This window comes from Mytilus galloprovincialis, chromosome 10, assembly GCF_965363235.1.
Source record: "Mytilus galloprovincialis chromosome 10, xbMytGall1.hap1.1, whole genome shotgun sequence".
In the NCBI taxonomy this organism is placed as follows: domain Eukaryota; kingdom Metazoa; phylum Mollusca; class Bivalvia; order Mytilida; family Mytilidae; genus Mytilus; species Mytilus galloprovincialis.
Genome location: NC_134847.1, coordinates 29,011,638 through 29,036,785, shown reverse-complemented (window position 1 = coordinate 29,036,785; position 25,148 = coordinate 29,011,638). Strand labels below are relative to the sequence as shown.

General features: G+C 32.2%; 1 protein-coding gene across 2 annotated transcripts; it reads left to right on the top strand.

The window, feature by feature from the left end:
- Positions 1-8,417: 8,417 nt before the first annotated feature.
- Positions 8,418-18,068, top strand: LOC143047339 (uncharacterized). 2 transcript variants are annotated; one of them, XM_076220373.1, is made up of 8 exons: positions 8,418-8,506; positions 10,665-10,736; positions 11,316-11,444; positions 13,395-13,508; positions 14,001-14,093; positions 14,405-14,488; positions 15,714-15,733; positions 16,859-18,068. In XM_076220373.1, exons 2-8 carry the CDS (start codon positions 10,679-10,681, stop codon positions 17,789-17,791), a joined length of 1,431 nt encoding a protein of 476 aa, XP_076076488.1. In that variant the 5' UTR covers positions 8,418-8,506; positions 10,665-10,678; the 3' UTR covers positions 17,792-18,068. The 2 variants fall into 2 exon arrangements, with proteins under 2 accessions (XP_076076488.1, XP_076076487.1); XM_076220372.1 differs by lacking the exon at positions 8,418-8,506 and adding an exon at positions 10,292-10,361.
- Positions 18,069-25,148: the final 7,080 nt, after the last annotated feature.

Sequence of the window (25,148 nt, the reverse complement as noted above, 5' to 3'; positions counted from 1 at the left end):
AAGAGCATACATTAACACATTTTGCTCCACGAAACCTCTTTCTAAATTATAAACATCTATTTTATCAGCAATCAAAGACGGGCTTCAAAGTTATTGTGAAACTGCCTATTTTAGAGGCGGCGTGAATCAGATGTGGATACTTAAAAATTCCAAAGATCTTTTAGAGTACATACAATCTAACTCTCTTTCATCTTGTAACAATGGGAACAAACTGTGCCCCTCTACTCGCCGAATTGTTTCTTTATTATTATGAGGCTGACTTCATGCAGGAACTTCTTAGGAAGAAAGATAAGAAGATAGCAATATCCTTTAACTCTACTTTCCGCTATATAGATGACGTTCTTTCACTAAACAATTCAAAATTTGGTGACTATGTGGAACGCATCTATCCCATCGAATTGGAGATAAAGGATACTACAGATACAGTTAAGTCAGCTTCATATCTTGACTTACATCTAGAAATTGACAATGAGGGTCGGTTGAAAACAAAACATTACGACAAAAGAGATGATTTCAGCTTTCCAATTGTGAACTTTCCATTTCTAAGTAGCAACATTCCAGCAGCACCTGCATACGGGGTATATATCTCCCAATTGATACGATATTCCCGTGCTTGCATTTCCTATCATGATTTTCTTGATAGAGAGTTACTGCTCACAAGGAAGCTATTAAACCAAGAGTTCCAAATGGTGAAGTTGAAATCATCCCTTCGTAATTTTTACGGACGCCATCACGAGTTGGTTGACCGTTATGGAATAACCGTTTCACAAATGATATCGGAAATGTTCGTAACTACAATCCTCTTCCCTTTCTTGAATGTGACCTACCGAATTAGACTATTTACCGGATTTGTAATCACATAAGCAACACGACGGGTGCCACATGAGGAGCAGGATCTGCTTACCCTGCCGGAGCACCTGAGATCACCCCTAGTTTTTGGTGGGGTTCGTGTTGTTTATTCTTTAGTTTTCTATGTTGTGTCATTTGTACTATTGTTTTTCTGTTTGTCTTTTTCATTTTTAGCCATGGCGTTGTCAGTTTGTTTTAGATTTATGAGTTTGACTGTCCCTTTGGTATCTTTCGTCCCTCTTGAATGCAAATAAAGCAGAAACAACATGATATTGTATAGAACCAACATCAGCACTTTTTACGTGTTATGGCAAGAACATGTCGTTTCGTACGATTACATGCATTTGTAGAATATATATAATAGTGATTGTATGCACTTACACAGTAGTGGAGACAATTGCTAAACTTACACGACTGAGTGCTATTCTTAAACAAAAGCCGGTAATGTAAAAATATATATAATTATAAATGAACAATACAGCTTTATATATATTATATAAACATGTTTTTGTTCATAAGTAGGATTACACATACATTAGAATATTCATCTTGCAAACATGCAAAAAATGTTATTCAATCATGTTTTTAATCGAACATGTAATTTATACATTAGAGTGATATATATGTCTCACGATATGTAAATGTGTTATAAATCTGACAACCAAAATCGTCGCGATATAACTATTCACGAAAATACTACCTAATCACTTTTAAGCTAATATCAAGAAAGTTAACAATTTTCATTTTTATCAATTCAAATTAAATACAAGCCTACTTTTTCCCTAATCTTTGCCAAGACCTAAACGTTGTGGTAATTAGTTATCAAAGTTAATAGGGTTATAATTTAGTACGCCAGACGCGCGTTTCGTCTACATAAGACTCATCAGTGAAGCTCATATCAAAATATTAATAAAGCCAAACAAGTACAAAGTTGAAAAGCATTTAAGACACGCACTTGAACCGTTATAAATTGAGATATTAGTTGACAAATGTCGTCAATGACTAAGCGGGAGGGACAGCACAAGAATGAAAAACCTGGTGGATTCGCATGATCTCCAAAAGGATAGAGACCTGATGCTTGAAAGGGTACGAATGTTCTTGTATGAATGCCTAATCCGCCATTCGATTTAAACTAAAACATCACTATCAAGAATAGTACATAATCGATTGGTTTACAGATAAGACTATATTTCTGGTATTTGTATATCCGATTCCATAAAAACATGCCACATGTGAGTTGTGTCAAACATGCACATCATATTAGTCAACGATTACCTGTTGCAATTGGTGACCATTAAACTTTTGAAGTATTCATTTCAGTACTTGTCCCTCATTACTCTGTTAAATCAATTGTTGTGTAAGGAGCACACACTTAATAAAGGCTGTATATTGCATGCACATACGATTCAAATGGAATAAGATATCTTAAAGTCGTGAAAAGGGTCAACTTGACGATACAAAAACTCGAAAAGAAATACCCTTATACAGTGAGACTGATGAACATTAGAGTATGAGTTAATAGTGAACAATAACTAATCTCCCTATATATAAAACACCATTTTGCTCCCCATGCAGCTTCTAATACCAAAGCGTAGCAAGAAACGTTGAAACAATTATAATGCATAGGCATTAGAACAACAAAAAATAATTCCATAACGAAAACGGCTATTGTTGTCTATTCTTTATTATTGAGTGTCATTCATGCAATGTGCTTGATCCAATTATATAGAGTCATATGTTCTAATCAATTGTTAACGAAGAAGTGATAAAAAAAATCACAATTTCGTTATAATATAATCATAATCATTGTCATATTCAGACTCATGAGTGTTTGCATATTCAATTGCAATGGACAAAATCTTCATTTATTAAATCTTAAGTCTTCAAATTCAAATACATATTAAGTTCATCATGAAAGTCTCCTCCGTCCTTTATTTTTTCCTTATGAAAAAGAATGAGTGAAAACATTAATAATGTAAAAGATGTTAGAAAAAACAGTCAAACGTATTCCATCTAGTGTAGAACTGAGGTTTTCTTCTACTATAAATTGACAAACTAAATGTAGTTTGTAATACATCTAAAAATATGTATTGTTAATATACATGTACTTTGTTTTGTTTAGTAGACTTATGCAGTTTGGTGTATTTAAGAGGATTCGTGTTATGAACTGTCCCTTTTATTCCATTTAAATCTGATTTTATTATCAATAAAGTATGTACGGTTGAATATTTGGTACGATTTGTTACAGTTTAGAATATGAAGTTACATTTTAATTACCTACATTGTACGTTTACATTTTTATTGTTTATTTCAACATATGATATATTATCCATAAAAGACGATCATTGCTGTTTGTTCTTTTTTTTATATTTAGACAATGCAAGAGAGATGTAAATTAAACTAAAACGACAGGCGAAATCAGTCGAGATGAGACTGGTTAATGCAATGAAAAAAAAGGCTACTTAAAGACAAAAAATCAAACAGAACACAGTACTCAACATACTGCTCCATCCGTCATGTTACTCCTATTGAATACCTTGATAAAAGAGGGACAAAAGTACCAGAAGGATAGTCAAACTCATAGATTAAAAATAAACTGACAACGCCATGGATAGGAATAAGAATACAAACAGACAATTAAATTGTAGTACAGAAGACACAACATAGAAAACTAAAGACTAAGCAACACGAATTCCACAAAAAACTCGGGGTGGTAAGTTACATTAAGTGATAAAGCATCACAAAAAAATGGTGATTTAGACTTATCTAAACTTAAATATACAAATAAAATTTAACTCAACTATCACATACAATTCTTAAATCCAGGGCTGTCTCCATATCGATGGTGTTTTTGATACCGCAAACCAGACTTCTACCTTTTTTGTATGATTTCTTTGTAATGAGGAATACATTTAAAAGCATTGAAAAGTCAATCAACTTGGAAAAGAAGGCTTATTTCACAAACAAAGTTTATTATTATATTTGTAGTAACGTAGTCAACACAACATACAAGTACAAGGCCAGTAATACTTTTGTAATGCTAGTAGGAATACTGAGCCACACAGATTCAGCTGTTTAATGATGCTATATCAAATTTAGAACATCTGTTCATTAGTCAAAAAACGTTAAAACATGTACTAGATACAAGCTATCCACTATCACTTAATTCTGTCTATTAATTCTAATCTCTCAACACGCAGATCTAAGCACTTACGAGATATAGTCTTAACATTGTTCAATAACTTGATATCGTGAGGCAATCATCTCCAATTAGTCTTTTTAGTCTGTATTTAGATAGTTTTCTTATCTCGGAACTAATCACACTAACCACTCTCTACATGTATTTAAGGACAGTATGTTGTAATTTACTGCATCCATAATTACTTCTACGGATACCATCTAAAGCTGGACATCTGGTTATAAGTGAATGAAATTTTCGACTTCAACTCGGCAATTTTTGTATTAAACTTTGATTTTTTTTGCTTTTAATACATTCTTTCTAAATATAATAATACCTTTAACGATTGCATTTTTTGCTTGTAACATATAAATTTCATCAGTGAGTAGACTGTCTAGTTAAGCACATAATCTCCAAGAAGATGAACGCCTGTTTTTTTTATCATTACGTAGAATGTCTTGTTAAGCCCATTATCTCCATGAACGCCTGTTTTCATCATGAAGTATAATATCCGTTTGAGCATATTAGGTTCATGAGTGAAGTGTCCGATTTAGACCATTAGTTCTATGAACGCCTGGAAGTAGAATTTCCGGTTTAGCCCATAAGCTACATAAAGGCATGTTTTAATCAGTGGGTTCATTATCCGGTTTAGCTAATACGTTTCACCTATCTGTTTTAATCATTGAGCAAAATCTCCAGATAGCCCATAAGCTCCATGAACATTAGCTAGTTTCCATGAAAAAGGGAAAAAATACTTAAGTGGCGTTAAAGACAGATAATGAATTAATCAATCATTGTATTCAGACGTTTCACACACATATGTTATTTTTGTTAAACAAGGCTATTCTAATTTGAAATTGAATTTGACAATAGGAATTTTCCATCACCGTATAATGAACGGTTGTCAACATTCGGTGTGCGCACTACAGTTTCTCTAAGGTGGTTCCATTCGAATACTGTTTTTACGAAAAATGAGTTAGAATATTGTGGTATTTTGCTCGTTGAGTCTGAAAACACCGTGTGTAGTTTTTGATCTGCATGTTTTGTCACAACATTTCTTGACTGATAATTGTTTGATCGGGCCCTTGGCAGCAATTCAGTGTTCTTTTTGAAGGAGCTTTTTTTTTAAATTGTCTGGTTCTACAGCACTAAGAAACCAGCCCCTCGACCACCTCGTACAGACAGACATATTAGCTTTTGACTTGCGCGTCTAGTCTGTGTGTCTTGATGTTTCAATTTATATTAGTGAGCGTGTTTGAGACGCAACCAACTCTTCTGGATTTGTAGTCTACTAGCAACCTTAGGACATAAATAAGAAATGATAACGGAGCTTGGTTTGACTGCAAGCCAGATATACACAAGTTTCCGTCAACGAGACAGCAGCTCAACTATAAAAATATCTGTATAAGAACTATGCCTTCAGCTACAGTTTTTTTTTTCTTCAACTGTTTTTGAAACTCAGCTCTTGCTATATTTAATTTGAATACCCTCCCCCCCCCAAAAAAAAATTCAATCGTAAACTGTATCAAGTGAGAAAAAAGCTTCTGTTATTAGTACAAATTATTGCTTCATTGCTAATTTCGGGGCTACATGCCCTACACTTGGTAGATGGTTCGACTCCATAACTATGTTAGACAGTTTCCCAGCCAATGGTCACTAGTTCTGTGCGGACGCTCCAGCTTTCTTCAACAACAAAAAAACTAGTATCCATGAAATAGGAAAAAAATGACTTGAGTAGCCTTAAAGACTGATACTGAATAAATCAATCATTGTATTCAGACGTTTCACACACAGATGTTATTTTTGTTAAACAAGGCTATTTTTTTTTTAATTGAATTTGACAATAGCAATTTTCCAGCACTGTATAATGATGAATCCGGATGGGACTGTAATATATGCCGCTGGACATAACTCCACATGTTTGGAACGTTGTAATACCTCAAAGAATTGAAGAGTTTAAAAGACCTATAATTACAACTTTTGTAAATTATTGTAAAGGAAAGCTGAGATGATATCTTAGCATTGAAAGGACAGAGCAACATAGAAGGGACCTATTTTTGAAGGTTGGTGTGTCCATCATATAACATATTTGGCAACATTATGTTAAAGTCTTGCACTAATTTAACCTCTTACAAGTTTTTTAAGTTCCTTTCCTAACTTAACTACGACACCTTATCACGTAGAAGATCTATTTTGAATAGACAAGGGTTGTTTTCTTTGTTCGACAATTGAAAATTTCTGAGAATAAATCGAACAGGCCCTGTTCGAGTGCAGCATTCACTATCTTATTAGACATGTCTTTGACAGGCAATACACTGAAATTCTGACAGTTTCTGTAAAGATTCTATGAACAAAAATGACAAAAACAGAGTTACAGAGTATTGTCCCTACTAACCTGACGTGTGCACGTTTCAGCTCAGTGAAGATATTTTTTTTCTCAGTTAATAAAAACATTTGAGGTAAACAGTCTACAAAATGAAACTAAAGTTAAAAAGATGATGCTCGTTTTGGCGTATACTCAAGAATTTAATTACTAATTGAGAACTGCTTAAACATGAAATGAAGTCACAAGACAAATGCGAACACTCGCCGCTGGAACATGAAATGAAGTCACAAGACAAATGCGAACACTCGCTGCTTGAATAGGCAGAGTTGCCCTTCATACAATTTGACACATAGTCCCACAATGCCCCTATGATCTAAAGTATAATATAAAATATATCATAAATTTCACTATAAAAAAAATAACATAACTAACACTTTTAGCCATTGATTTGTATAATATATGTTAAAAACACAGTACTAAACATTTGCATACACAAAAAATGTCAGGAACTATATTTATAGACAACCGATTACGAGCGACCAAACAGGTCACTTCTGAAAATCAGATCATTTCGTCTTTTTCTATTTAATTCATTGAGTCTCTTTTTTTCTGCTATTAATTATGCATGACATAACATCTAAACTTCATGGTTTTTTTAATTTATACTTATGAATAGTGCATCAATGTGACAATATGAAGTAAACGCCAAAATTAAAACAGCAACCTAGCAACATAGATTAGAAAGGATAACGGAGCTTAGTTTGACTGCAAGCCAGATATACACAAGTTTCCGTCAACGAGACAGCAGCTAAACTATAAAAATATCTTTATAAGAACTACCTGTTTACCGTTTGTTTTTTTCTTCAATTCTTTTTAAAACCTAGATCTTGCTATATTTAATTTGAATACCCCCTCTCCCCCCAAAAAAATAAATGAATAAAAAAATTATCAATCGAAAACTGTATCAAGTGAGAAAGAAGCTTATGTCATTAGTACAAAATTGCTAATTTTGGGGTTCGAACCCTACATGCCCTACACGTGGTAGCTTGGTTCGACTCCAAAACTATGTTTGACAGTTTGCCAACCGACGGTCAGTGGTTCTGTGCGGACGCTCCAGGTTTTTTCAACATAAAAAAGCTAGTATCCATGAAATAGGAAAAAAATGATCTCAGTAGCGTTGAAGACCAATACTGAATAAATCAATCATTGTGTTCAGACGTTTCACACAGAGATCTTATTTTTGTTAAGCAAGACTATTTTTTTTTAAATTGAATTTGACTTAATATATATATAACATGATGTAATATTCTGCTTTGATTTACTTTGATTTAATTATTTCTGAATTATATCGAATATCGGTTGAGTATAGTTCACCTTTATACAAAAATTCTGCTTCAGTTTTTTTTTTAGGTAATTTGATGATGACAATTTCCTAATTGTTGAAACATGAAAATCTGTGACGAGCATTCCTATATTGCAGATATATATAATCATCAAGCCTAACGTAAACACTTCTATCTAATCTTATGTTCGCTCCAACTTTTGTTTTTTTACAGTGTGGACTCAAAGCAATGTTTATATTGAAGAGTTATTGCCCTTTAAATCTAGATATTGTGATGTCTTCGTTTTAGAGGAGCATTTCATGTCGTCAATATTCCAAATCCTTTCTTATCTATGATTTCTGTTTGATTAAATCTAGCTCCAGTAATTTAAGTCTTCGCATTTTCACTGGATGGCCAGTTCTTGAACGTATATTATTACTTTTAAAGGGGTTCTCAAATATTACAATTATTGGTCTGAAATAAAGATTTACTTTGAACATCAAAATAGTGTCTATTCAATTGAACTCCATGCCATCTGCTATCGTTCAAAATTTGCAATTTAGTCAATTGGAATTTACCCCATTTCTGAATATGTTTCCGTATGATCTACAACTAATTACCGGTATTATCGTTGTCACTGTATTTTTCAGTTCCAATTGTTCATTTCTATATATACATATTTGTAATCATAAAGTGTATAAATAACTTTTATTTAAAATTACTTCCCTCTATTAAATATTTTATTTTATACGGAAATTAAACTCTTTAATAATTATGTGTATCTTTATAACGAATCGGTTATCTGTTTGAAAGATATAAAGATCTGAAATTGTAAGTATGTTATATCAAATACAATCTATTATTATAGTGATTTTTTAAAATGAAGTGTAGTTTTATTTCAAAAGATAAAGACATTATCTTTCAATGGTTTGGGCTGTCATATCAGTTAGTAGTCTTTTCTTATCATTATCATTTATTATTTAGTTAGCTATCCTAAAATCGAACTCGGATTGTTTTTAACCGAGTTTAACTGTGCGTATTGATATGTGTTTGTTTTTTTTTTTCTACATAGAGGTATAGGAAAAGGGTTAAAATATCTCAATTTGCTTAACCCAGCTGCTTTTCTGCGTCTGTTCCAAGTCAGAAGTATATTCATAAGTTTTGAAGTTTAGTATCACGTCTTTTTTCACTGAACTACATGTAGTGCACACATTTTGTTTAGGGGCATGAATTCGGCCTCTCGTGTGGAATTTTCTTGCTGTATTGAAGACCCATTGATGGCCTTTGGTTGTTTTTGTTTTTACTTTTCGGTCGGGTAGTTGTCTGTTTGACACGTTCCCGATGTCCATCATCAATTTCATTATAGATTGTGGAAATTTAAACCCAACACATGTCAAAATTACACATCTGTTGGCATTGATAAATCGAGATAAGATTTAAAAAAAACATCAGAAGGAAGTTTTTAACGGTTTACGGTTACATAGTTTTGATTTCGTTATTAAGTCAAACAAGATTCTAAAATATTTATCATATTTTTAAAACCGACTTAATATATAAATTATAATAAAAGATTGAGATCACATTGCGAAAACTGATATTTGCTTGTAAATAATTACGGAAAAAGAAACCAGAATAGAATACATTAAAATTTTGTAATATTATCTGTATTAATATCCCACCACAGTCACGTGACTTTTCACAAATTGCCTAAGTGATCTCATCATCTTTTAATTTCCTTTACCGTTTTTTAACACAGTTTGTTTGTCTATTTTGATAAAAAAAAAAAAAAATGAATGACACAGTTTGTTTGTCTATTTTGATAAAAAAAAAATGAATGACATGATAGACATAAATTTCACTTTAGACGTCAAAATATATTGATTTATCTCTGTTTTACGAATTTAATACCCTTTGATCTTGCTGACTGATAATTTCCGTTCTCAGTGGAGTCGAGTGATATGAAAATTATCGCTAGAAACTAAGGAAACACGTGTCGTTTTCAATGGAAATTAACAACTTCTTCTTCGCCGTACAAGCTCAAGCGAGAGAATCAATCTTGTTGAGATAACCAACTATAGGTATAAGTTATCCAACGTATCCAACAAGGTTTGTAGTGCTTCATTATTAACGAATGGAAGAGCGAAAATTAAGTCACTGCTAGTGATACGGTTTTGTCAAGAAAGCATTTCCGAACTCCGAACTATATCTTTTTTCAACTTTATTCAAAATTGTTGCTGAGTCTCTTTATGCTCAAGTTTTACCTTGTGGTTTTGCCATCAGAGAATTGGGGTAAAAAGTTGACCAAGCCGGATGATGGTTTTGAATCCTTTTTTTTAATGATGGAAAAAAGTATGTATATGACATCCGTAAATAACAAATTAAACAATTGATTTATCAACATCACAAGTCATATCTATTTTTTGACATTTATCTCGTTTTAGAATTATACTGAATATACTGTAACACGTGTCCGTAGTATCAGTTCCGACTGCACTTTGTCTAACAATTTCTTCCCATGTGAAAAGCTCGAACGCTATTACTCTCCTAAATTAAACAAACTACTTCTTAATGTATAGGTGTTTTCCTGATATTCTGTAAATATTTTTGCTTTTGTAGATGCAGAATCCGTAGTAGGATGAGGAGATATTAAATAAACCGTTTCAGTCGAAAAGAATATAATATTCAGGTAATTGAACATGTTAAAGTAGTCGAAAACAACACGTTCGATCAAACAGACTACCTTTTATAGGTGACTATGCGGTATGGGCTTTGCTCATTGTTGAAGGCCGTACCGTGACCTATAGTTGTTAATGTCTGTGTCATTTTGGTCTTTTGTGGATAATTGTCTCATTGGCAATCGTACCACATCTTCTTTTTTATACGTTTGTAATCATTTTGAAAATGTTCTGTTGTGCTTCAAACACATTTTAAAATAAAAAATGGAGAATATCTTTTACATTAATTTGTTTTATTTGTTGTTTTGTTCCAGTACAAGACCTGAAAATGGGCACGCCTAGAAGAAATGAAATACATGATATAAGCTCAAATCATCATGCTCAGCGTAAGTCTCCATACTTTCAAACAATTTTTTTACAAAAACTCAGACTTTATTATTGATGAACTTAATCACTTTAAGCCTTTTGATCAATGCTCTTTTACATGTATTCTTTCTTGTTAACTAACGGTTTTTTATAACTCACCTGTTAGTCATAAGCTTATTATGTTAAGCCTAACTCTAATTTTCATTTGGTGTAGATATGCGGACAGATTATGCATGTTTGTCTATATGTTCATCTATGTCTTTTTTTTTAAGTAATGTTATAACCATTAAGACAGAATCTTTCCAAATTTTAGGAATGTCTTGACCTTCTACTAAAAAGTGACCATTTGCTTTTAGTTAAAAGCCTTACTGTATTTTAAAGAAAAGATATTGTAATTGGTAAACATTCTTATTTTTGAAAGTGATGGTAGTAATTGTAACATAAATTGATACAAAAAATACTTTTTAGAAAATTCATTGTAGAAAAAAAGAAGTAACTTAGCGAATGAAATACAGTCAACATGGCTCTATGCATTGCATGTTCAACTGACAGAGTATCAAATTAAAAATGATTTTTTTATTGATCTCTTTCTTCTTCAGAACCATTTGTTCCACAATCTTTTATTCAAAAGATGACTGCATTTTTTACACAGACAAAGGTTATGTATGTGCCTCCAGATGTTAAAGTAACACAAGAAGGAAAAATCTTACATGTATTAGTCAGTAGAGGTACCGTTACTAATAGTGATTCTTAAGAACAAAATTTATTACAAAACAGAATACATGTGAAAATACAAACTCCCCGGCAGTTCCAGCTCCGAAACGCATACTACTCTACACTAATGGATGGAGTAAAGGAAAATAGTTCATGAACGGAAACACTCACTGTACGGAGTTTGGTGCAAATAATTTGAAACCAGTATTTTAAACGCAATAATCATCAGTATTCCTAAAACATCAAAAAAGTTCTAAATCGATAAGCCATTTAAAAAGTCGTTAAATAAAGGCAACAGTAGTATACTGCTGTTCGAAGTTCATAAATCTATTAAGAAAAAAAAACCAAAGCAGGGTTACAAACTAAAACTGAGGGAAACACATCAAATATAAGAGGTGAACTACAACACAACAAAAAACACAACACTAAAATGTAACACACACAAAAACGAACTATAATATAACAATTGCCATTTGTCTGACTTGGTACAGAACACTTTGAGAAAAAAAGGTGAGTTCAACCTGGTTTTGTGACTAGCCAAACCTCCCACTTTTATGGCAATGTTAAATATAAACGATTAAACGAATAATTAAGCTGATAGACAACCCTTAGTTTTTGTGATGATTAATGAATGTCGTTAATTTTGAATATATAAAAAAAGAATTGTTTTTTATGATATTTCATGTCAGCACACGAGTGCTGACTATTTGGTAGGTGATATCATCTAGAGCGAGACATCAAATAGCTGTTGCATCGAGGATTTGTTATTATCTTGTCAGAGTCCCGGTTTATAACTTTGTACTCAAAATGCGTTTTTCGTCTATACAAGACTCATCAGTAGCCATCGCTTCAGTAATGACAATAACACACGAATACAGTTCAGGCATATTTCATTGTTAACCTCTTACTCGGTTCCATCAAGAATGTGTTGATATTTCTGTTCACGGGTTTCATCATTGATACCATACTGTTTGTGGACAAATGTGTTTTATATGGAAATAGTATTTACTGATCTTTACTCAAATTTTACTAAATTTTTACCCAACTAAGAAATGTTTGGAAAGTCGCATGTTTTTTTTTTTTATAGTTTTGATTGAGTGTTGTTGTTACGGATTTCATGAGTCTACAAAGTTAACCAGCATAATTATGTTTAGTTCTTTCTTAGGTGGTTGGACGTAAATTATAAAAATAATTGTTTTTCTATACACTCTTGAAACTGAATTCATAACAGTTTGAAAAAAATAAGATATATTTTCAAAGCATTTTTGAATTATAATATTTTTAAAAAACCCACACATTTTAACGGATAAAATAGTATCTTCATACTGTACAATGTTGTCTTTCCCATGACAAATTGTCTGACTTTTCCGTTCAATCTATAAAGATAAGCAACAATAAGTTGGAAGCAGTAAATTTGGTTCTTATGTAGGGTTTTTTATTTAAAGTCAATAAAATGAAATTATCTTATTTGATATGAAAATCACACAAGTCATATTTCCCTTCTTTATTCTATTGTTCAAAATGCTGGATGGCATATGACATACGTGATTAAACATGATCTATATATCCACAGGCTAAATATTGCTGATTAACAAACTTGAAATATAGGGAAAAACTAATAAACATACAGCAATACTGTCGAGAGACCCTATGGCATTTTTTGTCCAACGAAGCATTTAATAAAAAGTACGTTATTTTTAATCAGGTATAAAAAAGCCTTTTCAAATAACACCACAAATAGATATACGAAGACGTGGTATGAGTGCCAATGAGACAACTCTCCTCGAACAGTTAGCGTAAAACTACCACACACAAGACAGTTTTTAAACCATTTAAACAGGAAACCCAACGGTTTAATCTATCTAAAAACGAGAAACGAGAAACACTTATGAACTACATCAACAAACAACAACTACTAAACATATGATTTCTGTATTAGGACAAAACCTTTATTTCTTTTTCAGATAGCGAGGGAAAATCGACAATAGAGATAACGATACCATCAAATGGTAATCTAAAACATTTCACCAAAACACAAGACATAACTGAGTTAAAAGTAATGTTTGGAAATATCGTATGTAAGTAATCGTATGCTATTTTACTGTTATGTTCTTATATGAAAACGAATTTCTTGAAAACTAAGAAATAACATGGAATAGACCGTGTTATTTTTAAAATATACTTCAATCACATTGAGTTCAAGAAACTGTCATAACCAAAAAAAAAAAATAAAATATAAAAGTATTTTAAATAAGATGCTGTCGAGATATATCAAAAAGAACTAGTTCCATCGGTTTTCCTAGGATAGAAAGTGTTGAGGAATCGTGACAAAAATATTAGATTAAATTAGTAAAATTGAATCATAGGTAGCAGGGTAAAACATTTGTACACAAGCCACACGTTTTGTTCACAAAAGACATCCAGCTTGTAGTCGCATCGTTAGTGATAAAATTTAAATTCTCAGAGACTGTACTCAATTGAAAATTCCGCTGTTCATATATACCTATATATATTTTTATTTTTTTTTTTATGTATTTTATTATGCTATTTTATGTGTACCTGATTTATAGCTAGACCAGAAAACCATAAGAACACACAGAACAGAATGCTGAGCCAGTATTCAGATCTTGAATTAGGAAACCAACCCCGTTTTACTAAAAAAGGTATGCATAGAAAGACATGTTAAGTTTAGTTTGATTCAGCTTTAGGGTGAGAACCATAACAGATTTACCTTTGCATTGTCTATGATTTCAGAGTTGGAGATGATTGTATGATCATGGTCCGGCTAAAAGGTTATGTCTTTGAAATCAAAATATCCCAGCCTATAACTAGAATGTGCTAAATGGTTCCCTCTTCGGATGAATTTCCATTTTAAGATACATATATGTATTTCAATGATAATGTGGATTTTAATTAAAGACTTTATGGTGTATGCAGGATTTATTGCTTATGTTTTTTTTTTCTATGATTATAGATTATTTAAGTAATCCAACTTCAAAAATACCTCTGCGATTGGACAACACGTTAAGTGAGACAGGAAATGACTTCTCGAATGATGGTAAGTAGCATTTTATAAAATTTCATGATTATTATATTACCAAAAAAAGGTATTCATTATTAAAGAAATATCAACGACATTCATGTCAAAACAGGACCATTTAAACAAAATAGTCCGCGTACTTGTTCTGGAATTTTATTCTCCAACAGCTGACTGACTTGTGTACACGAAACATGCGCATTATGAGATTATTAAGTTTATATAGTTAATGAGTTTTTAGGATCAGATCAGAAGCGGAGTAATTGGGAGGCCCAGGGTACCAGCCCCTTTTTGTGGGACAAGATCTGATGGATTATAAAGGGAATCAATTGAACATGGTTTGAGTTGGACCCCTCTTAGCCAGGCAGTGCGCTCCTTTTTATGAAAGTTTCTGTATCCTCCGCTGTAGAGTATAGGATGTATTTAAAAGAAAAGAGAACAGAAATATACTGATATTAAACAACTTATGCATATGTAAATTATATTGATATGGCAAACACCTGTGTGAAACAAAATAGATATAAAACCGCTTTTAAAAAAATCAATAAACAATCACGAATCGGAGCATAGAAAGTGCCACAAACACATCTTTTAACACAGAATGTGGTTAAATTTTTGAATTTGAATTTTTTTCTTCTCTTCTTCGGTAATAAAATTATTCTTGATATATTCTTTAAAAGTCTAAGTATTGTATCAGGCTGTTGATCATGTTTCGAGCAAAACTAAACCTAAATCATGTCATGAAAAAAGTTATGGCAGATCTTCGAAAAAGCCCTTACACTGATGGATGGATTAGAGTTACACATGATTTTCAATTTGATAACTTTTGTCATTTTATTGCTGTTACATCAAATTTCGTGGTCACTCATTGCCGACGTTAACAGCATTTAGTTCAATTAAATATCTCATGTACATGTTCTAAAGAAGACAAATGGTATATTTGCCTCTGGATGGTTATTATTTGAACTTAATCGTGCATTTCGGTTACTACGTCCGTTTTAGAACTACTTTTAAGTAAAATATTAAATATTAATATATATTTTCTAGTTACCAATTACATCTTAAACATGCTTAATTTCATTTAATGTACTTATTTTAGTAATTGATTTATTATTCAATTATTATAATTATCAAAACATGTTAACGGTGTGCAAGAAGTTAATAACATTTCTCAAAAAAGCTCTACGTGTTTAATTGAAATTGCTTGGAAAGGACTTTGTTCTTATATTTTGTTTATTCTTTGTAGACCAGTCTAATGAAAATAAGGTAAACTGATATTGTATTAAATACATGCATTAGATATACATTTTATAACAATCATTTTCTTAATCAAGATCAATTCAAATAAGCACATCATGTTAAGCTATATTTAAAATTCCTTACCTTGACAAGTATTATCAGAATTTGTTACCATTATCTTGTTTGTTTGTAAAATAACTCATATTGTTAACAAAAATCAACAAATTGTATTTTTATTTTGAATTATAATAAAGTGTACGAATGTAAAGTTAGGTCAAATGTTTGCTTGTAAAAACGTCAGATAAGTACATTTGTACCTATTTTGCAATATCAAATGGCACAGAAATTAACAACTGTAAATTACAGTACACATTATTGAGCAAAAACAGAAATGTTACACTGCAAAAAACATCCTTCACTACATTAGAAGCTCCTGGCTTTGGACAGGCACATAAAGAATGTTGGGCGGGTTAAACTAGTATGAAGACGCCAAAATCTCCGCTGACATAGGACAGTGGTGTAACAGTACAATATTAGAACATATATCTATAAGCTGATTTTCAAATTGTGTTCATTGGATAAAAAACATTCAAACTCTTGTTATGGTAAGTCTGGAGCTGGCATGTCAGTTAACTGCTAGTAGTCTGTTGTTATTTATGTATTATTGTCATTTTGTTTATTTTCTTTGGTTACATCTTCTGACATCAGACTCGGACTTCTCTTGGACTGAATTTTAATGTCTATTGTTATGCGTTAACTTTTCTACATTGGCTAGAAGTATAGGGGGAGGGTTGAGATCTCACAAACATGTTTAACCCCGCCGCATTTTTGCGCCTGTCCCAAGTCAGGAGCCTCTGGCCTTTGTTAGTCTTGTATTATTTTAATTTTAGTTTCTTGTGTACAATTTGGAAATTAGTATGGCGTTCATTATCACTGAACTAGTATATATTTGTTTAGGGGTCAGCTGAAGGACGCCTCCGGGTGCGGGAATTTCTCGCTACATTGAAGACCTGTTGGTGACCTTCTTGTGTTTTTTTTCTATGGTCGGGTTGTTGTCTCTTTGGCACATTCCCCATTTCCATTCTCAATTTTATTTGTTCAATGTACTCAATGTATATCAATGTATATAATACATACGTTTTCCTTTTGCAGACACTATATCATCGAGGATTTCCAGTAGAATTGGTGTCATATAGCACAAAGAAATTTAGTTTAAGTGGCAACTCATCTTTATTGGAATCGGTTACGTTTACCAAGGAAAATAAATCTAGAAAAAGAGAAACATTAGTTTTGTTTCGTGTGAAAGGTATGCTGTATTCTGCTTCTGCTCTGAGACATTTAGATAAGAAGAGTATTGAAAGTACAAACTCAATCGATATATTATCAATTTCTGAAACTGAAAGTGACGTTCGATTAGAAGTTTTAACAGGTCTCAGTATATATACGGCCTTCCAGGTCGCAAAACTACTAGAATTTCCTAAAAATGGCCGGCGTGTAAGAAAGTTGAAAGATCTGATCACATGTCTTAAATTAGGGAATAAGAAAAATGACGATCCAGATTTTCTTGAATCTGTCACGACAGCGAATGAGGATAAAATTAAAGCATGTTACAGTCCTAATCAAGATGAAAATGGTACGCAAAATCAAACGGGCAAAGTAGAAGACAGCAAAGAAACCATAGCCGAGAATATCAGGAATTTACAACAAGAGCTGAAAGAAACCCAACAGGATATATATTTCAACACGGGCTCAACAAAAGACCAAAATATAGGAAAACATGCTAATACAAAATATTTCACTCACAGTAAATGGACAGACTGCACACAAATGGGAAATATCAAAATACGACCACAATCAGAACGTCCTTCATGGAAAATATTTTTTCAAAATCGGGAAGACGAAACGGACCGGGTTGTGAGTGAAAGTCTTGGGGAACCTATTATAAGTCAAGCAATTTATGAGTTCTTTGGGCAGCATGTTGATAGTGGATACAAAAGTTCAATTGAAAGATCACACGAACCTTGGCCAAGTATGCATCCTTTCTTGCCATACAAATGTCGGTACCTAGACAATAAAGGATCTTAATTTTTATTATGCACGAATCAAGTATTTTTATACAGAATCTGCTAACCCTTCCGAGGCATATGATATCACCCCAGTTTTTGGTTGTTTTTTTTCTTGCTTAGTCTTTAGTTTTATATGGTGTGTCGTGTGAACTATTATTTGTCTGTTTGTCTTTTCATTTTTATCCATGGCTTTGTCAGTTTATTTTCGATCCATGAGTTTGACTGATCATATGGTATCTTTTTCTCTTTTTTAAATCAGCAAAATACAGTAGCGCTAATAAATATGAGAAACACTAGCGAATGTTATGCATTTCTGAATGTATAAAGACTAAGTTTATAATAACCATACACTTGACTTTGTATATTCAATATTTGAGTTTGACTGATCATCTGGTATCTTTCTCTCTTTTTTAAATCAGCAAAATACAGTAGCGCTAATAAAGATGAGAAACACTAGCGAATGTAATGCATTTCTGAATGTCTGAATGCTTACGATATAAAATAGTAAGCGCTTAGCTTGTGCGAACGTGTCGATTACTAACCATCTGAAATTTAGAGAAAATACATTTAATTCTGTTATCAAAATTTTCTCCGGGTATGTTTGAGAAGTCGCTAAGAAAATAAAACAGACTCGATCATACCACCTCTTTGTATATTTACCCACAATATTATGTTGCCATACTGTTTAAGGAAAATGCCGCTTCTAGGTTCAAGAGTTTTAACAGTTTTTGGTCAATGTGTAACAGTAATCTGTTAACTGTTTTCCATAAACAGACTGAATAGCATCAGGACGATCTTGCATTAAAAATACATCCATGGAAATGAAGCCTAAATATGAAATGAGTCTAGCACACATAAAACTCATCCGAATCATTTTTAGAGCATCTGCATTGGCCATCCAATTTTTTAAAGGCTAACATGCGATATTTGAATTCTCTTTGTTAAAGAGAGAGCGTTAATCTATTATTAATTATTTTAGGCAACATGTTTTTGGATGTCTGTATTTGTTTTCTTTCGCTTTGTTGGCTTTCAGTACTGTATTTGTTTCTTTCCTTTTTTTGGTAAATATTGACTAGTACGTTGATATTTATAACTAGATTATGTGTTTTTTATAATTTATAAAATTTTGGAACATTTTTAAAACATGTTTGTAGAAACACATGACTTTAAATTGTATACTAAAGAACTATTCACTTAACATACTTTAAAGGTTTTACCACAATGCATATATTGCGGAAAAATAAAATTGAGATATTTTTCCATGAATGTATTGCACAGAAGCAGACAACCCAGACATCCATTAGATACTATAAAATACAAAATATTACGTGTTGCACTACACGTGTTATATGACGACATTGATTCTATTCCGAAAAGACCAATCGCTAATAATATTAGCAAATCAACACATCTTTTTAACTGGAACTATTGTATAATGGTCTCATTACTTAACTTTCTAAACTTATTTTTTCCTTGAGTGTATCGTTAAATATCTGTTTTTATTAAACAAAATACAATGGCAAAGTTGTCAAAACAAAATGAAAACACAAATAAAGAATAACAGGACTGTCATGACTTGAGTTTATTGATATCTATGATAACCATCTGAATATTGAAATGATTGATGATGATATTAGAAATCCAAAGGCTTTTAGTTTTTCTAAGTCTTCCTCATCGATTCTATGACCAAGTATCGTTTCCTCCTGATAGAGGTATTATGCGATGGTGGAACATACCTTGAATTATTATGTAATTACTTGTACATTGTCAAAAACAATAGCACGGAAATTGATCGCTGACTTAGTTGCGAAAGTCGACAAAAGTAAAAATTGGGATTTGAGAAAAAATATTATAATTGGTGAGAATAATTCCGTAAACAACAACTCAAACGAGGCTGGGAAAGCTTACCACCTGGTCTACCAGTGAGAACGAAATAGTCTTAAATATGGGATAAGCAACAACCTGCATACCATATATACAAGACCCAAGTATGAGCAAACAAATAATAAATAAAAGATACTTGTTTTTTACAGTAGCAAAGTCATCACGAATTACCACTTGACAAGGCATGCGCCCGAGAAAGAAAATCGAATAAAAATAAAGGCAATACATGCATATCATTTTAAATAGCATGTAAACATACAATCCAACATTTCATTCGTAACAATACTGCAATGTTATTATAACATTCTTGATATGTGACAGGGTTTCACAAGACATACGCGATCGGATCAGATCCCAAGGGTTATCTGGGTTTTCAGATATATTGTCTCCTCAAATTTTCCTTTTGCGCAAGTAAAAGACCTTGAGAATATCGTGCGTACATTTGACTCTGATGGATGCAGAAATACTCTTTTATTTACCACTGAAATGTGTACGGTTGATTCAATGCTTAATAAGAGATTGCTACGATCGATTCATGTTTATACTATAAAAAAGAAGATGTGGTATGATTGCCAATGAGACAACTGTCCACAAGAGACCAAAATGACACAGACATTAACAACTATAGTTCACCGTACGACCTTCAACAATGAGTAAAGCCAATACCGCATAGTCAGCTATAAAAGGCCCCGGTAAGACAATGTAAATCTATTCAAACGAGAAAACTAACGGCCTTATTTATATAACCTGGGACAGTGGTATAACAGAACAACATAAGAACGAACTATAAAAATCAGTTGTAAACCCATGAAACAACTCTTTGAGAGGTCTGGAAGGAAATGTTGAAAATCTGAAAATCTGTCACGGCCATACTGTCTTAGTGCTTAACAATTTATAGATTTAAATCTGCATGAAAAAAATTAACAATGGCCGTAAAACAGGAAACAATAAAAAAAAAACAAAAAAAAAACTATTTGCATGATATTGTACTTTTCTAGTCGTATTATTATGCAGATTTGGAACCATGACAATATGTAGATTATGTTTATTATATGAGGCATAACCTTAACTTGCATTGCTAGTAAACAAACATAAAAAAAATGAATTACAGCTTATATACTCATTGTCAGAATTATCTACGTGGTTCAATTACAGTAATCACTAAGTTTGTGAACACTCATTTGCAAGCTCACTCGAGACACAACGTATTCGTTTATGATCACAGTTAACAACAGAATTGCTTGTTTTTCGGCTACATGTCGATGGTTTTCCTTGTGTACTCTGTGTTTCTCCACTAAAGCAAATTTGCCCAGTATGCAACCATGATACAGGGGAAAACGAACTTAAAGTGGTTTAAAGAAGCTTTCACCTTCTCGCAATCAATTAAGGACCAGGCCTTGAAGGAATAAGTTCTCTCAAATTGTATATTTTTGAATAGGTGATTTTTTATCAAAAGTATATATAGAATCTTCGAATCTGCAAATTCGTACTAAGTCTAAGGATTGTAAAAACTTTAGTTTATTTGTTGAAATGCAAATCTTATATGATATTATACATTATCCATACATAATCTTTCAATTTGATCACACTAAAGGAAATGTAAGATAAATTTATCAAAGTTTATGGGGAAAAACGTCAGTGCGTCTATTAAAAGAAATGTTTTGTCCTTCCACATGTTCCCTCAATATATTATCGTTACTAATTTGCTGTAGTAGATTTTCGCTACTTATAATTAATATGATGAGACCAGTTATAGACCCATAATCATATATTTATAAATTCATCGGTTTATTCTCTCTGTGCAAATACTTTTTACAATGATAAATGTACGTACTTTTTACAAAATAAAGTTTTAAAATGCAGGTGATTTTTTTTAACAATTGAATTTCTGATGTTCACTCAAATTTTGCTTCGTTTTGTAGCTGTACATATTTTCAATTACAAATTTTTACATCATTGTTTCGGTTTCTCGTCTTAACGTAGAATTATATAATCAATATCTCTATATCTCATCAGTGTAATACTTCCCTCCAGTTGTGCTAAATAAGGTCAAGGTAATCTATTAAAATAAAATATTACATTTGGTCAACAGAAAATTTATGAAAATGACCATGTTATTGATATTCCCCCGAAGTGCTGACTATTGGGCTGGCGATACCCTCGTGGATGAAACGTTTACCAGCAGCGGCATCAACCCATTGGTCGTAATAGTTATCAAAAGTACCAGAATTATAAATTAATACGTCAGACGCGCGTTTCGTCTCCATAAGACTCACCAGTGATCGAAATCAAGAAACTCATAAGTAATTCTTTTTGATGAATGCAATTTATGCAACTTATATCATGGGTTTATATCAGCAGCAATATCTTCGAGGAGTTCGAAAATTTGTGCCGATCAGTTAATTATTTTATAGAGTTATGTCCCTTACAAGATAGTAATTAGGTCTTTCCACCTTTCCGTGGAAAGACCTATAGGTTTTGTTCTGATTATTATTATTTTTTTTTCTTCCGCCTAAATTTTTTTCTTGCGTAGTTTTGTTGTTTAAAAGAGTCGCTTAGATATTTGGAATATGATATCATATAGGTTATAATCTTTAAAAATATTGACAACCGCGTAACAAAATACTATACGTTGTAAGAGTTACCTCCCCAAATACAGTTTTTCTTGTGGCCACTCTTCCTTCGCAACCGTAAAAGATTACGACAAATTTATTTTACCAAATTGCTCGTTACATCTGCAGGATTAGGATTTTAATTTTAACCGAAACAATTCGGAGACCCCATATGAGAGTTATTTCTTCTTGTGTATTTGATATAAGTAATTTGCATTTCTAACTGGTAAACCATAAGTGATAAAAACCTAAGGTCTTTTGATTTGACATCCTTGGTATAAAAAAATGAAAATGAGGTCAAGGTCAAAAGTCAAGGTCATATTCTAAATTTTGATTTTGGCTTATTATGGCTTATTTTCAAACACTGAATAACATCTCGACAAGTTATTTTTACAAAATTGTTAGTTGCGACATGTCGTTACTTATATATATTTTGGTTGAACGGGTACGTAGACAATTAATGGGAATTTTCACCCATCCTTTATTTAGAATTACGCGTAAAGTGATATTACTCATTAACCAAACATATTAAAGGCCTAGGGTCTTTTGATTTAAGGTCCTTGGTTTGTGACCTTGAAATTGAGGTCAAGGTCATAGGTTAATAAAACGTTCTAGATTTTGACCTTTGCTTTAAATTCATATAAATCCATCAGAAACTAACATTTTAAACTGATTTTTAATATTTCAATATCAAAATAAATCTTTACTAGTGGAAAGACCTTCAATTGTTCTCTGAACAATTGGTTTTTAATTATATGTTAAATTGCATCGTTCAATTCTGTCCAGATGTTTATGAAACTCAGATCACAGCTTTAAATCAGCATGTTTTTTGCGAGTTTAAAATTCAGTGCCGATCAATAATATAAAAAATAGTTATGTCGATTGCGAATATCATTTATTATGAAAATTGTATTGCCAGCGCACTCGTGAAAAATTAACCAGAATGTTATGAAAATCTTATCATAGGTTTATATCAGCAATGTCGTTGACGCGTTCATAAATGATTGCTGGTGAAATACTTTAACGACTTATGCCCCTTGAAAATACAAGTAATAATGAAAATCACAATTCATATGCAAAATGTAGCCTTCATTTCTCTTAGATATTAATCACAAAAAAAGAGCGTGTTTTGTTAAGTAAAAATACTTGCACTTTATATAGCTTTAATATGTGCAACGCGGGGGACATTGACACTCTTTTTTATTATTATTATTCTATTTTTGAAAATGTTCCAACAAAATTAAAAGTTTATTAAAGGTAACAAGATGAAAAGCAAGGTAATGATGCTAAAAACAAACATTTTTAAAAGAGGTTCGGATACCGATAGATTTTTTTACATAAAGGAAAGCAAAACAAGTTACCAAAAAAGTGCATTTTTATTAACTTAGATTTTTTCCAACGTTGAGTGTATATGTGAAAGCATATTTGGGCATATCTTAAATAGAAAAGCAACGATTAGTCATTTAGAGTGTTCGGTAGATTTTAAAGGCATAACTAGTTTATATGTTTGCATGTGCACAGATTAAGCCGAGAGCTACAGCTAGAATATGCCTCAAGTTGACCGTTAAAGACCTATACTATTCGTTGGTCTGAAAGGTACAACAAACACACAAACATTAATAACAACAACACAACCTTAACATATTAAATAGACTAAACAATAGATAAAGTCAAAACCATCGGATTGAAATAGAAATCACAATGCATACTTTTCTATGGGTCTATATTCCTGCTTAAACATTTTCAGCTGGGTCAATATGCGAACTTGGAACGGCTAAACTCGAAGATAAGTGTTTATGTTTTAATTTAGTTAAAGTGAGTGTTGTATGCTATTTGATATTCATTTAACACTTTTTTCGTCTTTTTCAGTGTCCCCTCCTGTGGATAAACAGTATGCTTTATCATTCTGTCCTTCTTTCTGTTGTTTTTTTGCGTCTTTCTGTCCGTCCATGGATAATTTGTTTGATAAGAAGCTTGCAAATATTGTGTGATCGTTTGCCATCATTTGTACCTTGATTTTGACTCGATTATTTGAACGTGAGTAATGATACTTTGGCCATGTTTGATAACTATTGGACTAGATTTCTACGATGACACATTGTGAACGCAAATATTCGTTTACCGATCGACAGAAAAGAGCAAAACGTTAATGAGCTAATGTTATCGAATAAAGGCAACAGTAGTATAAACCTGTTTGCAATTCATAAATCGATTGAGAAAAAAACAAATCCGGGTCACAAACTAACACTGAGGAAAACACATCAAATATAAGAGAACTACGACACATCAAAAACACAAATTAAACTAAAATGTAACACACACAGCAACGAACTATTATATAAAAATGGCCATTTTCCTGATTTGGTATTGGACATTTTAAGAAAAAACTGATGGGTTGAATCTGGGTTTGTGGCTAGCAAAACCTCCCGCTTTTATGGAAATGTTAAATATAACATTAAAATGACAACAATACATGACAGGACTACAATACAAATTAATGGAAGAACATATAGGACAGAGAAACACACAAATAACTGCTATCAAAAGATACCAGGTTTATAATTCAATAGACCAGACGCGCGTTTCGTCTACACAAGACTGACCAGTGACGCTCAGTTCGAAAAAGTTCGAAAGCCAAAACAAGTACAAAGTTGAAGAGTATTGAGGACCAAAAGTTCATCAAAGAACGTCATTGAATATGATTTTGACTTGGGTCAGAACTTAAACATTCCGTCATTGTGTTAGTGTGTTCTGATCAATTTTTTATCCTTGTCTTTCATGTTCCTTATGCACCGTTGTCTTAAAAGTGTCTCTATGCTATCGTGTTTACCTCTGTTGACAAATTTTGTTTGTTTTATAGCGATTAAGACAATACTATAA

Coding starts and splice junctions, on each gene's coding strand:
- LOC143047339 (XM_076220373.1), top strand. CDS start 10,679: ATGGGCACGCCTAGAAGAAATGAAATACATGATATAAGCTCAAATCAT. Junction 10,737..11,315: donor CTCAAATCATCATGCTCAGC/GTAAGTCTCCAT, acceptor TTTCTTCTTCAG/AACCATTTGTTCCACAATCT. Junction 13,509..14,000: donor AATGTTTGGAAATATCGTAT/GTAAGTAATCGT, acceptor CCTGATTTATAG/CTAGACCAGAAAACCATAAG.